At 27.0% G+C, this 16,027-nt stretch overlaps 1 protein-coding gene across 1 annotated transcript in view; it reads right to left on the bottom strand.

The window, feature by feature from the left end:
- LOC121129144 (limbic system-associated membrane protein) overlaps positions 1–13,916 on the bottom strand; it is a 359,843-nt gene extending 345,927 nt beyond the window's left edge. The window contains exon 1 of the mRNA XM_040724824.2: positions 13,515–13,916. Within this exon, the coding sequence (XP_040580758.2) occupies positions 13,515–13,584 (70 nt within the window). The 5' untranslated portion in view covers positions 13,585–13,916. The remainder of the gene's footprint in view (positions 1–13,514) is intronic.
- Positions 13,917–16,027: the final 2,111 nt, after the last annotated feature.

Raw genomic sequence — 16,027 nt, 5'->3', positions numbered from 1 at the left:
TACTTTGTTAATATTTTATTATTTAGAGTAGTGTAGAAAATAGTCTATTCTAAAATCTGCAATGTAGAACTTTTTTGAAAAAAATCCTGTCTCATTGGAAGGTAAAAATGCTCAATTATTCTCAAATTATAAATGAGGCATTTAAAACATATATGTAAGCAACAAGCGTTGTTTACATACTCCGGAGATGAAAATATCCTTGTTATATCTTTTGCGTTCCTCCTCTATTGTGAATTCTTAATTTATCCTATACATTCAGCAACCATTATTATTTCATTAGTTTTTTAGTTATGAACAAATACTGGAATTAGTTATCGAACTTTCAAAGAATGTATTTTATACGTTCTAATTAGGGATGTTTTACTAATAAACATGTTGGCCGATTTTCGATTCATTGACAGTTATAATCCGCCGATTATTTATTGATTTTCTAGTAAATCTACTAACAAGAATTCCTTATTATGACTGTAATATTTTAAAATATCACAGTCATTACTGCCCTGGGATATCGCAAGTACATGGCAATGCATATACATAGGGTCGTATCCAAACTTCTACTAGTCTCTTGAGGCGTATCTTCTTACATTTGTTATTAATGTCGTCCCACATTCTGTTATTTCCTAAATTTAGTTATACAATGGTTAATTGCAAATAGAGAATGGGGCGTTTTTTTCTAGAATTGGGATCAGCATTAGGAAAGTAATGTTAAATTTGAAATTTGAAATTTTTATTTATTATTTTTTCCAAAATATATAGTTGTTGTTTTTGATTTACATTGTATTCCTCAAAAATTACTTCTACAAAATTTAATATTTGAAATATTTCTTAACTAAGTTTTTATTTTTGGATTTTGGAAACATATTTGACTTTTTGTGAATATTTGTAGATTTTTTTATAATTTTTTTTCTTACTAATTTAAATTTGGGTAAACAGCAGTTTTGAATTAGAAATTTATTAAAAAAATAATACTTTTTAAGTTTATATGTATCGGTTTTTAAATTTTTTTCAATATGAAATTGTATAATTAAAAAAAAAATCATACATTAAAAAAGTATAAAAAAAACAACCTGTACAAATTTTTTTGAAAAAAATTACAAATAATCTTGTTGACGCCGCTAGCAAAATATTTTTTTAAAACTATTAATTAAAATAAGTAATCGGTATTGCATCGAAATCGGCATTCTGATTTTTTTATTTTTTTTAAATTTTTAATAAATGCTTATGGATTGTTTTGGTCCATATTAATTTTTGAGTTTTAATCACTAGAGTTGTAAATTATAAGCATTTTTACTGTTTATAATCCAAAAAATGTTTTTTTTCCAAAGTTGTAGTAACGATTGTCGATTATTTGTTTGTATTTTTTATCCACCCCAACAATATATTATATAAAAGTGAGCAATGGAAACCAAGTGCCAAATGTCTTATTCTATATGAAGCATGTTTTATTTAATTATTTTTTAATAATTTAAAAATAATCAACAGTCTTCCAAATTTTACGTCAATGTCTCCAACTAGTATTTTACATAGATTTTTAAATTTATAGTATGTCCTTTAATGTTAAAAAAGTATTCGCTCAGTTGTTAACTGATACTTATGCATAATAATTTATATGTAACGACTATTAAGGGCCCAAAATAGCAAGAAATGGATAATCAATGCCTTATTTTTTTTAGTTTTTTATCATAAAAATATCATTATTTTTATACATAGAAGTTATAGATGATGATAAACTAGTTAAAGTATGGTCTAGACATGAGATATGTTATTGCAAAAACAATTTTTGTCGGATGTATATTATATTTGAATCAAATCATAACACCAGAATTATTGATTTGACTAAAAAAGAAAAAAAAAGAAATGTGGAGTAAAAAATGCTCCAATTTTCAACATTTTATGATTTTTCTATATAAAATTGCTTTTTATACGAACATATTATTTCTTTAACAACCATCTTCTAATGATAATGACAATTTTTTTATGAAGAAATAAAAAGACTTAAAAATATGTCTGTTTTTTGCAATTGAAAATAAATAGTGATTCTTTGTAAATTGTATATAAGCACTATTAAATAAATGTCATTAAAAAAAAGATAGCTATTCATTCTTTCAATACCAGTTTTTACTTTTGCTAACTTCTTGATTATATCCATAGATGAATTTGTTTTTCTTAATCGGTAGGATATTTTTAGTAATTTGTAGTTTCATGTATTGAATTCAATTTAGTTTTGTTCTCTATTAATTGCTAGAAAAAGACGAATATCAATGGTACCTTGGAGACTCTAAATGTTAATTAAGTTTTTATTGATCAAATCCAAATACTAAATTTTTGAAAAGCTTGGATAATCCTATCAGTCCAATTCTCATCAGGTTTCAATGATTAATATTAAAAATTGACCCTACTAGAAGTTTTAATGTACTAAAAAAGGACTTTCTATAAATTTGTCAAAAAATTTATTGATGATGTGAAAAATGTTTTTTTTTTAGAACAAATCAAGCAAATAAATTTGCATTCTGAATACTAATGGCAATTAATAATTTTTTTTCTCTAAAATATAAGGAATAATAAAGTATAATTATTAATAAATAAAAGAGGATTTAGAAAGATATACATTGGATTTTAATGTCTTTCTTAATTATTAAAAACTAAAAATAATATTATAAAAGATGAAATGCTTTGAAAAAATATAATACAGAACAAAGATTTTAAAGAACTACCATGGTCTAAAGTTATTAAAAACTGGATCAAGAATCAACAGGTTCCTCTGCAAGGCTTCAAAGGTTTAAATTTGAAATATTTTATTCCTTCAAAAAAAAAAAATACTTTTAAGTTTAAAAAAATAAGTATTCATACAGTACAATAATGAATAACTACATAGGTATATGATAAAAATCATTGAGTGACCCCATAAAAAGGGAAAATCCTGTCCAGATATTAGAAAAACACTAATTTAGATACCCAGAAACCACACAAATATATTTTTAAGGGAAATAATATTAAATGAAATATTTGATTGTTATATAAAAGTTAATGATGAAAAAAATGACTATTCATAATTGATAATGTCCCTCCTGTCCTAAAGTCATAATTTTATAAAGGTCCGTATACTGTTCCGGCTACATACAACTCAACTTTTAATGTGGAAATTAGAGGATCTCCAGAAACAATCCCTATCAACCAACAGAAAACACACTCTGCTCATTGGAAATATTTTTATTTTCTGTGTGTCGTGGGGTTATCTTTTATTGATTATTATTTATTAGTTTTCTTTTATCGTTCATTGTTGCTTGTTTTTTTTTCGAAAAGGGCGAATTGTAGTAACCAGCAATATTCATGGGATTAAAATAGAACTATGTAATTTCAACCAAAAAAATGTCATTTTGTTAATAAAATTATGCCTCGTCGACTTATTATAAAATACATCCTAGTTACATGAAAAAAAAACTCTGTATTTGTCTTTGCCTCAGGCCCCATTCATTGTAAAAGTGACACTGCAAAAGGTAATACCAAACTATTCCACATCTGATTTTATTACATAATGTGTATTACAAGAATACTTAACAAAAACTATGTTTTTCAACTTATATTTTATTAAGTAGGAAATAATTTTCGTTACGAAAATTTAAAAAAATTAAACACAATGAGTTTTTTGCTGCATCAAAAAGTTATTATCATAAGAAATATTTATGAAAATGAACCCAAAATATGTTTTTTGATTTTTTTTAAATTATGTAATTTTAAATAAATAATCATTTCTAACAAAGTTGTTATTAGGAGTATTTTAGTTCTAAAGACGTTTAAGAGTAAAAATATATCTTTTTTGGTACTGCGTTTTATGCGCATATATATTTTGATTTGTTTCTTCTTATATACTAATTAATTATTGTAAGTGATCTTTCCCAAGTTCATAATTTTCTTTTCAGGCTGAAATATTATCTTACATTTTTATACATCAGTGCATTTGTTTTTCCAGTCAAAGAATAACGAAAGCAAGTAGATTCCGGCATTTTGAAGTAAAAACGAAAACATTATGAGGGAAACAAACTTTAAAAGTAAAATATAAATATCCTTAATCCTAAAAGCCAATTTCTCATAAAACATTAATCAAGGCAAGTACAATAAATTAATCTCCATTTTCTATATTGTAACAAATTAAACTCTTTAAAATTGTTGTTTTTTGAATTGTATTTAATTTTCTTTAAATCAAACCAATGTATACAGTTTTTTGCAATTATTCATTGATATTTACTTAAGCCCAAACTTGCCAATCTCAATATCACTTTTACAAGCTGAGTTATTTGGCCAAAAAGTGAATAAACAAGTAAAACAAACCTCTTTCCTTACAGTCTGCTTTTCAAAATGTATCATTTTTAATACAATACACACTCTTAGTAAACAATAAAACCTTTGTGTGTTTATATGTTTTGGAGGACAGGGATGAATTAATGAAAAAAATATGTAGAAAGTTATATTCATTTACATTTATTTGACAAAAACCAACAAGTTGGTCCTCCACATATAATACTTTAATTCAGTGATATTTGTTTACAAAAAGTTAGAGATAATATATTCAATAGCTATTTTTTATTGTTAGGAAATTTAATATGTAAACAATGGATTTAGTTACTAGAAACAAGGCAGTCTCTTTATTTTAAATATCATTGATGACTTACTTCCAGATCTGGCATTTAAAAAAAATTTGTACAATTTTTATATATATTTTTAAAGTATTTGACTACCATTTTAGGCTGTACAAACTATGCTTTGTTCATCTGATAAAATACATACACAATTTAACGAAAATTATCTTTTTCCCCATAAAAATGTATGTAAATTACGAAAATTGATTTATAGATTTCATTTTTGAGTAACTGTATCTGTTAATGACCAAATGCTATATTGAATGAGCTTTGTATGACACAAATAATAGTATTTATACTGATAAATGTATATACTCGGTAATATAGAGAAAACTTTTTCAAAACCTATAAATTCCTTTTCATATCTCCGTTTAATAAAACCGATATTAAGAGGGACGTTATTACTAAGGGGTGATAATTTCATCCAATAAGTCATGAATAGATAAATCTATGAATATCTATATAAAAATGTTATGACGTGGTTTGGCGGAGTACAACAGAATAGATAAAAAGAGTCCAAATCAAACTGAGAGAAAGAGAGAAAGGCATGGATGAGACTTAGAATATGTAAAACACTTGATATATATTATAAATGATGGAAATCCATTGTTAAGGGGCATGTTCAATAAAAATAAAAATCAACATAGCAACCCTGACAATTTGAAGAATGTTTAGAAGGAATAATACTTATGACATTTCATTAGATCAGCTACAATCAGCTGGGACAAGGGAAGAAGGAGAAAATAATATAAACAAGAACATTGACAAGAATTACTCCGATGTCGATCCCCAATTCTACTATGAGTTCAACAAGGATGATTAGGTTATAACGCTGCAATAAATCCTCAGGGTTACGCTCTATCTTTATGGGGACATACAAACTGGTTCCGAATATAACTGAATCTATTTAGGATAGGATTTTCACTACTCAGGTATTAAATAATAATGACAAATGCTAAGGAAAAGAAAATTACTTTTTTATAATACTAATTACAAATTAGTGATACATATAAAGAAACCGGATTTCCATCATTGCAGATAATCATACTACCTTGCAGTAACTTGTCTACCAGGATGAGTAACAAATATAAAAGTACACTTTTAAGATAAACGGCTTATTATAATGACAGAGATTGAGACTGAGGGAAACAACATAGTCAATATAAAAAAATTCTACTTTTAGCAAATAAATTTATTACATTTTGCCAGGTTCATTACAATATAATTAATCTAAATTTTTCATCTATCATCACTGGTCCTTCACTAATTTAAACATCAATTAAATTGAAAATAAATACTCTTGAAAAAAAAATCCATTTATAATATTTAAAAAACAATACATATACTTTACAAAAAATTATAAACCGATGCGTTATTTCTCTCTAAGAAACTTCTTTCATAAAAAAAAATATTTTTTGACCTATATTTAAATTGCATTTTTCCGACATTAAGATAAAAACTCATTATCGAAATGAACATTCAATTATGTAGAGAATATTTTTATTTTTTGATGTGAGTTTAAAGGTTTTTCATCGAATAGTCTTTGTTTTTTACTTGATGAGTAATACAATTGAATGCTTAATATGAAGGCATCGTTTCATTTATATACATAAATTAATAAAATATTATTAAAAATGTACAAACAAATAACATGTTTTACAGAAATTAGTGAAACATTAAAATTAAAAAAAAAGTTTCTTACATTGGATACACATTTTTTGTATTGTTTAATAGAAACATGGAACAACGTAGCTCCATGGATAACGTTAATGTAAATGAATGTGAGTAGGTTGGCACCCCAGTCGTTCCTAGAGAAGGAAATATGCTTAACGTATATGGCCTTCAAAAAAGATTCCAAGGTAGATGGAGTAAATGTAATACTATAATGTTTACTTATACTTAATCAGTGCAACCTCATCTGACCAATAAAAGGAACATAATTTTTTAGAGTTATTACTAAAGTTTGAAACATGGTTGTCAAACTGAAATCTCTGCACTTGTTTTTCTATGGAAAAATAATCAAATTTAATCAATATTCTTTGAAAATAAGACATGAAATTATCTACATACCCATTTTATGCTTCATGAAACCCCTTATCCATTGTAAAATAAAAAAGTTTTTTTCTAACTTTGATGTCAACACTATAATAATTTTGGTGAACCATTTATCAGTTTTGTGCCGATTTATATTTGCTTTACCATGTAAAAATAAATAAATAAAATTTCTTTTTAAATTTGGTTTGAGTTAAATATATTACATATTCTAATCAAAACGATTACTCCTTGATTAATTATGTAGCTGTACTTATGATTTTAAATTCGAATATAAGATTAAAATAAGATAAATATCAAATGAAATAATTTTTTTGTGCTATATTTAAAAATAATACAAAGTTAAATAAAATTATTTATTACGAGAATATATACATTGATATTCAAATAAGCAAATTGATGCTTTGTTTGGTTTAATATAAATCAAAAAGCCTAATTTCGATTTCAATGTTAGATCACTTTATGCATTCGTAACTACATTTCGTTGTATAGTCATCTAATTATTATTTGTCACTAACTTTGATAATTTCTTGGAAACTTTTTAAAAATTGTAAATTCAAAACTTAGCTGCCTTTATTCAACAAAATTGTTTGACCTTATCAAAATGATATGGAAAAAAATGATTTAAAAATTAGAAGAAAGTTTACAATAGAGAATTATCAGATTTACTGAAGCTTTCTAGAGAATAAACTTCACTGTGATCAATCCATCAGAAATTATATTAAATATTGTCCTGTAGCTGATCTGAATATAAACTCCTAAGGAACCATAATATTTATGTCCCTTGTAGAGCCCAAATGACAATACATCCACTAATTTAGAGACATTTGGAGTTAAAAACTCTAACAAGGGGTAATTCTTGGGCCCAGAAAGCCTGGATCTATATAAATTCTGAAGAATTCTTATAAAGCTTGCTACTCCATTAAGTCCCATTTTTGGTCATAACGGTGATTACATTTACTCAAATGCATTTTTCATAATATAAAAGTTGATATTCATCATTATTAAAAATATTTTTTTAAAACAATCATTGCAAAAACCTGTTTACTTTCAATAGTCTAACTCATAAATCGGTAGATCCTTATGCAACACTCAATATAATAATAAAATACTAAATACAATTAATAACTACTTGTGACAGAATAAGTACATTACTTAATTTAGTAGTTATAATTTAATTAAATACACTATTATATATATCAATATTTATATAAGAAATATTTAAACTATATATATCAGCTTAAAGATTAACTTTATACTCCATATTACATAATATTTAATATCAGACAATTTTTTAAGGATTATAAGAATAAGGGTAAAGACTACGTAGCATAGGTAATACATGCTTCAATTAAAGTATAATAGAATATAATCATAATCTACGTATGTATAAATCTGACTTTTAAATATTATACACTCAAAAGTTGTAATTTAATAATCTAATTTAACATTGTAAAAGTCTAACCCGTTTTGTTATGATATGGTATAAAGTTAATTATTTATGGTTCTTGGAAAAGTATATAATTATAAATGTGTGCATTGTGTTTTCATTTTTATATACTAACGTTTTAAAAAATTACATATGATTATGTACAGGGTGTACAAACTGTCTATGCCGCTGCTTTGGCGTGCTCTTTTAGGCACACACAGACACTATGGGAGGTATTTATTATGTTTATTTTTTGTTGGTAGAAAGCTTTTTAAAACCTGTGGCAGTTGGAAAAAAGGATATTAATTGATCAATTGTTGTCCCAAATGTTTGGAAGAGGCATGGAGTCCTCCTTGGAATCCGTGCTGAGATTGAAAACATAAAAATTGCTTGAATTCTGGGACTCAATGAGGCATTCGTTATTAAGGTTCGGAAGGAATTTGTGCTCTCTAAAGATGCAGGAAGGACTCGACTGCATGCCACACCTCGAAAAAAGTTTCCAATGGCTCTAAGACAATTTTCTCCAAACTCACCGGATGTGAATTTGATGGACTTTTATTTGTTGTTTTGTGGGGCGATTCGAACCACCTGAAACACCAAGACCAACTTATCAGTCGGATCAAGTAGATATTCAAGGATTTGCTAATGGATCAAGTGGCAAAGGCCTGCTTGCACTCTCGGCCGCGTATGAAGTCTGTAATTGTGGCTGAAGGTGATTTTATGCAATGCAGTAAATCAGAATCTATCAAGCTTTCAGAATCTGGTTTTATTTTTTTGATCGGATAATTGATTAGAGAGAAGTTGAATCTGAAAATAAATAATTTTTTCAAAGAGATAACATGAGCAATTTGTCCATTAGGGTGCTCACTTAAAAAAAAAAGTTATAGTATTAAGGTATTTATTTATTTAGCAATGTGGCATGGTTCAGGATTACAAAAATAGTGTTTTAGTCCAACTCTAAGTCTTTCCATAACTGTTGGGAGCAATTGAGGGATTTTGACTATGAGGTTCCAAGGAAATATGGAAATCAAATATTCGAAATAACATTTATATACAAGTATGTTGATTTGAAAATGCAACTTAGTATTTGTAAGATGATCCCTCAAAAATCTGAAATTTTTGATTGGAAATTTTGTTTAAATTTAATTTGAATACTTATATCTTCAGAAATTTTCTAAGTTTATTTTTGATTTTTTGATACTATGTAAATTATCAACTTGTATTTTTGAATTTATTCAAAGCATAACTAAAATTATTGTATTTCTTCAACCTCATAATACCTCTTTAAAATGGTATTGGTGAGTTTTGAAGACATGTAAAGTTAAGTAGACAGGCTACATTCATATTTAAAATAAGTACCATCGTACTATTTATATAAAAAATAGTGATTTCTCTAAAGCACTTAGGACTATGCTTAACAATAATGGAGATAAGTCACTAATGAAGTTATTTATCCTTCTTTATAGACCAAAAAACAACAGAATATAACTTAGGGAAAGCTGTTAATTATTCGATATGGAAAATTGACTACATCATGGACCCACCGCTTGCACCATCATCAATACAATATGCTACTCTCATAAGCCAACCGTTTCCCCTCTTCCCTACTTAAAGTATATCAGAGTCAAAATGTAATATATAATATACCAACTATATGTATAAGAGATATATATGTATATACCGAGAGGGTTCAATGTTTATTTATGTGGTGATAAGTATGTCTTTATCAAAGCAAATAGAGTGATTGGTCAACCAGACAACCCAGTGTCAAGTTTTAATTTTTAATTAAAAAGTCCATGATTCGGTACTTGTTCAATATTTAGTAGCTCATTTTTGTTTCTAAATATTACATGACAATTCATTTTTTTAAAAGGATTTCCGAAACGTAAAAAGTATATAAGCATGTCAATAAATCAGTCATAGCTCATTCATGTTGCTGTAAGCTTATATACATAATTGAACCAATGTTGGTAGTATTGTTCCTTCAGTAATTCACAGTAAGCTTTGGGATTATGTTTTGTATGAAATCATATAAAACGTAAATTTTATTTATTTTACCATAAGTTTTTGCAGAATAAAAAGATCTTAGTTAAAAAATTAAAGAGTTTGTATCTTTCTTTCCAGTTCGATGGAAATACACTTTTATGCATATATCATTATTTAATGAGACAATAAGGATAATGTACTCAGAATGTTTCCATTATTCTTAATATAAAACGGGGTAAATGTTTGCTATTTAGATACCATAAACTTGCCTTTTTCTTCAATCCTAATTACCACTAAGATGAATCTATTCCAAGCCTGATAATAAAATCGCTCAAACTCTCGCTTAAACATAGATCTGTATATTAAATTGTGATGGTAAAAGTTCCGAATATGGTTTTTATTTGGCATTTTATTCCCCTTTACAAGAAAATAAACTATAATTATCTGGAAAAAAAAAAAAAACATGGACACAATTTAATTTGAAGATTTGTAAAATAAAGAAAAAATGAGTTTTTCCTTTAAAACTATCGAGTTTAATCACGATAAAATACATTTTTATACAAAAAAGTATTGTAAATCAAAAATATATATTTTAACAATATTGACCCAACATTGCTCAAACTTGCCTCAAATTATAATAATTTTAGTCCTCAAAATAATGAAAGTAAATAATATATTCTTTTTATACCACGTATTACGGGCATTTATTATGATTTGTTTCTTCATTTTTACTACTCAAATAAAATACTAAATAATAAAAAACTAAATATGTCTTTTAAATGATTAAAAATACAACTTATATGATATATTTAACATTGACACCAGTTTGTATATAATTGTACCCGATAATTTGTTCATCTCAATGAAATATAAGCAGAAATAGTATTTTTATATCATTTCTGACATGGGGAGGAATCTTGTATGTCTAAATAATGTAACTGAACCAAATTGGGCCACTGGACGACAATAACAATTTTGAGATATCGTAAAAGTATATTATCAGGTGCCATTGCAAATTCAATAAAGCCTATTCCAATATTGAACCAGAGCAAAATGGATTTATAAAAAACAGGCGTATTTCTAAATATTTCCGAAACTTGTCGTATTTTACAATTTTTTTTTTGTCAAAAATCAAATTCAAAATCGAATTGTGCTTCCCATTTTTCGCAAAAAAGTCATTCGATATGGCGTTTCCATACAAAATACCCTGCATTTCTACAATTGTAGTAATAATTACAAACATTCAATTTATTTTACATTTATTACTGTAATCATAAATAAAAAATACTAGATATAAATTTTGAAATATTCTAAACAAAGTCAAGTCATTTGATTTAAATCAGCCAATCGAATGTCTTTTTTTTATGGGAGGCTGAAAATAACTGTATATCGTTGTGATTCATAATAATGACCAAGTTTATCTTTCAAGGAAAAAAAAATATCATTTTAACTTTCACACTAAGTTTGTCCATATTTATCCCAAAGGAAAATATGCTAAATTAACTGCTAATTGCAAATTATCATTCGGCTAAAAATAAAAATGATGAAACATTATACTATATCGGACAAGAATTGGTTGTTGTTTAAGTCTTAGAATTTTATTATAAATTTCAAAAATAGGTACAACTTTCCCCTTGAGTGAAAAGTCAGAGATTGTCTTTAGTGATTTGCATAATGCCTTGTATTACACTTATTAAATTTCAAAAATGGTAAATTTAGAAAATTTAGATGAAAATCTTCTTTCAATTATTATTACCTTATTTATCTTTCACGATAAATGACAACAGCCGGTTGTTACATCAAATACACTTAATTCGATATGAATACAACATCAATTAAGCACATCTATAATGGAAACTACGATACTTAGCCTATTATTAGTAATTCTTCAGAGTTAACTTTGTCGTTTTTTTCCTTAACCGATTCAATTTCTTAATATATCAAGTCATACATAAAGTTAGGAGTGTTAAAAAAAAAGTACAGAAGGCATCATCTTAATTTTATGGATTTAGAAAGACAAGATGGTTGTATCATAGAAAAATTGAAATTTGTATAATTAAATAAAAATACAAGAAGGCACAATGTAAGGGAAAATAAGTGTAATGTTGTATTCCTCAAAATTTCAGACAGTTTTTTTAGTCCAAATAAAATAAAATTGATTATCATCTCATTTATTTAGATTATTTCAGATTATTTTCTTGATAAGGTGAATAAAATGCAAAATATTAACTATCCTGCAATATCAAATTCCCTACAATTGTCATTTCTGCATGCATTTAGAAGAAATATTTATAAGGTTTTTTATATTTTTTACAACAAGCTTACTACATTTAAACTAGAATAAATTACGACAATTCAAGCTACTTCATAATTCCCTTTTCTTCAACTTTTCACCTTCTTCTCTCAATTCTTAGAAATTTTTGACCTCTCTTTCAATTTGCCATGTAGTACTTGTATATTATGGAGAGGAATGTCAATACTGATTCAAGAGTAAGGAAGGATCAAGTTATGGTAAATACAAAGGCTCTATGGGATGTTATTAAAGAATATATGCCTACTTATTGCACTAATTTTATTCAAAGGCTTATATCTGTAGTTCGTATCATAGAAAGACATATTCAGAAAAATATCAATGTGTTCACCTGTATACATATGTAGAAGAACAATTAAGTACAAATACTTTTTATCACAAAACTATTCATCATTTGAAAATACAATGACCAATTACAAAATATATCAAAAATGATTTTTTACAAATGTTGGGATTTTTTTAAAATTCCCCAATGAACTCAAAAAACAGAAAAATTATTATTATTATTATTTTGTTAATGATTTTAGATATTTTAAGGGAATGTTTTTTGTAAATTGCGACGAAAAGTTAAAGGAAAAAAAAAGACATTTAATTTTAAATATGTCTAAAACAAATTATATATATGTATCATACTTTACTGCACAGATTTAAAAGGCTTTAGTTATGCATTCTATCATATATTGATAAATGTTAAAAATTCTATTGTAATGATGTTTTTTATCGCTGGACCACTATAATTCATTAAATAACGATTGAAAATGATGTAATTTAATATGCATCGGCTTACTCTGTTGATTTTACATCAAATTAATTCATAAAATGTTTAAAATAGCGAAATGGAGAGTATATTAGTTATAGAATAAAAATAGCTCACTGCGGCGTAAACCTTACACAAAGCAATGTACTTTCCAAACATATAAGAATCATATAATTTTATAAGTATTTGGCTCTAAAGAGCTTATAAATTACGTATACCCTATGTATATAAAATATATTTATGCCTGAACAATATATTATCTAATGGAGTCAAAGAATAAAAGATAAACCTGACATTAAATATATTTTAATCGGAAATATAAAATGTATATTTTTGACTTACCGTCAGTGATTGTAACATATATTGACATCCAATAAATATAAGCGATTGTAAATATATAATGAACCGACATAACTAAAAGTTTTTATCGAAATTAGTAAATAACTTTTATACAATCACAAATATGAAAAAAACAAGAACCAAATTTTTATCCATTTTGATAAAAAAAAGTCATTTGGTGACGTTTCATTGCCAACTGCTTAAAAAAAAGAATCATTTAAGACACCAAATCTAGACTAAGATAATTTACAACACCACTTTTCCAGTAAAATCAACTCGACACACTAGTTAATAGTTGTATACATATATGTATAAAGTTATAATAACTTGAATTTTACGATATAAAATCCATCTACACTACTTCTCATGAAGAGAAGTGAGAGGGTACTGAAGATTTCTGAGTGTGAGAGTCTTCCTTTTTTTCCTTCCTTAGAAAAAGAAAACGGAGAAGGGGAAAAGCAACTGTAAGCTGCGCTGTTTAGTTCGTCTATACAGTACACCCATACATATATATGTCTTACATGCTTAAATGATATTATCATGATTATAGTTTCATATACAAATATTTCTTGATTAAGAAATATAGTACACTAATTTTTATATTAAAGTAAGGAGTTTCACATTTTATAATAATAAATATTATTAATAAAGTAGTTTTTTACTCATATATATATGCATGTATCCATTCTTACGTATTTATTAGATCCTCTATTAGGGAACTGGGATATAAGATACCGTGACGGATATTTCAATTTCCTGTCTTTTCATCTTTGTAAAATTCATCCCTGGACATTTCATTTCCAATTTTAAGGGGGGTATTTAGTGACGCAATAGGGTCAAAACTAGTAATTTGTTTTTTTTGTAGGGATGTAGAGTGAGGTGTGGGCAGTCAGAACTGGAGATGAGTGATGCCTAGTGCTGAATGGGAAACAGATATGAAGGACTTATGGCGTTTATAGATTACAAATGACGTCATTATAAATCCTTTATAGTGAGTAGGAATGGAATCCCAATCTACGGACATTGTTCATACCTAGGAAAGTAGAATGAAATTTGCTCAGGACCATCACTCTCGCCTCCGCCATCACTTATTCTTACAAGCTTTAAGTTCAGTTCTGGATAATAACCATATGATGTCACTAAATATCCATATTTAAAGTGGGAATGAAATGTCCGAGGATGAATTTAGCAGGGAATTAAATTACTATGTAAGAAAATACAGCAAAATTACTTACTGGGAAGAATATTGACCTTGCAATATTATAAATGATATAAATAAAAGTACTTCTTAGTTCTATTAATCTACATTTTATCGCCAATAATTATCAGTATGTTCCTATCAACTTGAATCTGATTATATGCAATTAGTTATTTAACTTGATAATACCTAGCTTAGGATTTATTCGTACATTGATCAATTTTTTATCGAGTTTAATGGACTGTGTTGCTTAAAAGCAGTTCCTTTGTCTATCCTTTTGATTCTTTGGATTATGTTTTATCCAATGTGAGAACTAATGCCTACAACCGTAGCCACAAAATTATAAAAATGTAGCTATTATTTTATATCATACATGCAACCTCATCAAAACTGATGGATACTGATTATACACCTAAGATTTGCATTAAGAAATGAATATATTGTAAAATATGAATTAACAGAATAAAAATTTCATGTTTTTAATATATGTAAGTGCTAGGTGTGCCCGTATATGAAGCATAACTAAGGCAATCATAGTTCAAAAGTAGGAAACAAAGTGCCTGGCTTTAAGATTCCGTGATCAGAGATATCATTGCCTAAGTGTGTATTTTTGGTGGACACACCATTACTGCAAAGAAAGGTGAAATGAAGACATTAAATACCATTCAAAGAAAGGCACACTTCAATCAACGCGGAATACTGGAATAGAGGTTGTCTTTGGCGTTACTCCTCTTTAGTTTTACATAAATTCACAAGGAATTAGGTCGAGATGTAGAACAAGGCATTTCATACAGATCATCTGGGATCAAATTAGTAATATTCCAAGTTGTCGTGGGTATCGTTTCTCCTGTGATGAAATCCTGGATCAAGCTATATTGAATCAACCAAATGAGTCAATCAAAAGGCAATCTTATCTGGGTGGACAACTGTCAGATTGAAAACCCTGAAGTATGAAACAAAGACACATAACAGTGAAAGAGAAAAAGCCATAGAGTGTCAAACTTGTAGGTGAGATGATGAAACTTGTATTACACGGATCACGGGTCATTTCTTATAAACATATGTCCTGCACTTTCATACGAAAGGTATCAAGTAATGCAAGAATAAGATGAAAAACTTTGCATTCTAAAATTTATAAACTGTTCAAAAATAAAAATAATTGTTGATAACAATTTCAATGCCCAGGCAGGAATCAGGACCTTCCTTATGTTCTAACACATATACACCAATTTGTGGTCTTGTTCTTTATCTTAGTAATTGTAAATTCTTTTCAGATGTATGTCTACGGTAAACAGCAATACACTTTAACTATAACAAA

The sequence above is a fragment of the Lepeophtheirus salmonis genome, chromosome 14, assembly GCF_016086655.4.
Source record: "Lepeophtheirus salmonis chromosome 14, UVic_Lsal_1.4, whole genome shotgun sequence".
Lineage (NCBI taxonomy): Eukaryota > Metazoa > Arthropoda > Copepoda > Siphonostomatoida > Caligidae > Lepeophtheirus > Lepeophtheirus salmonis.
This window is presented reverse-complemented; position numbering and strand designations above follow the sequence as displayed.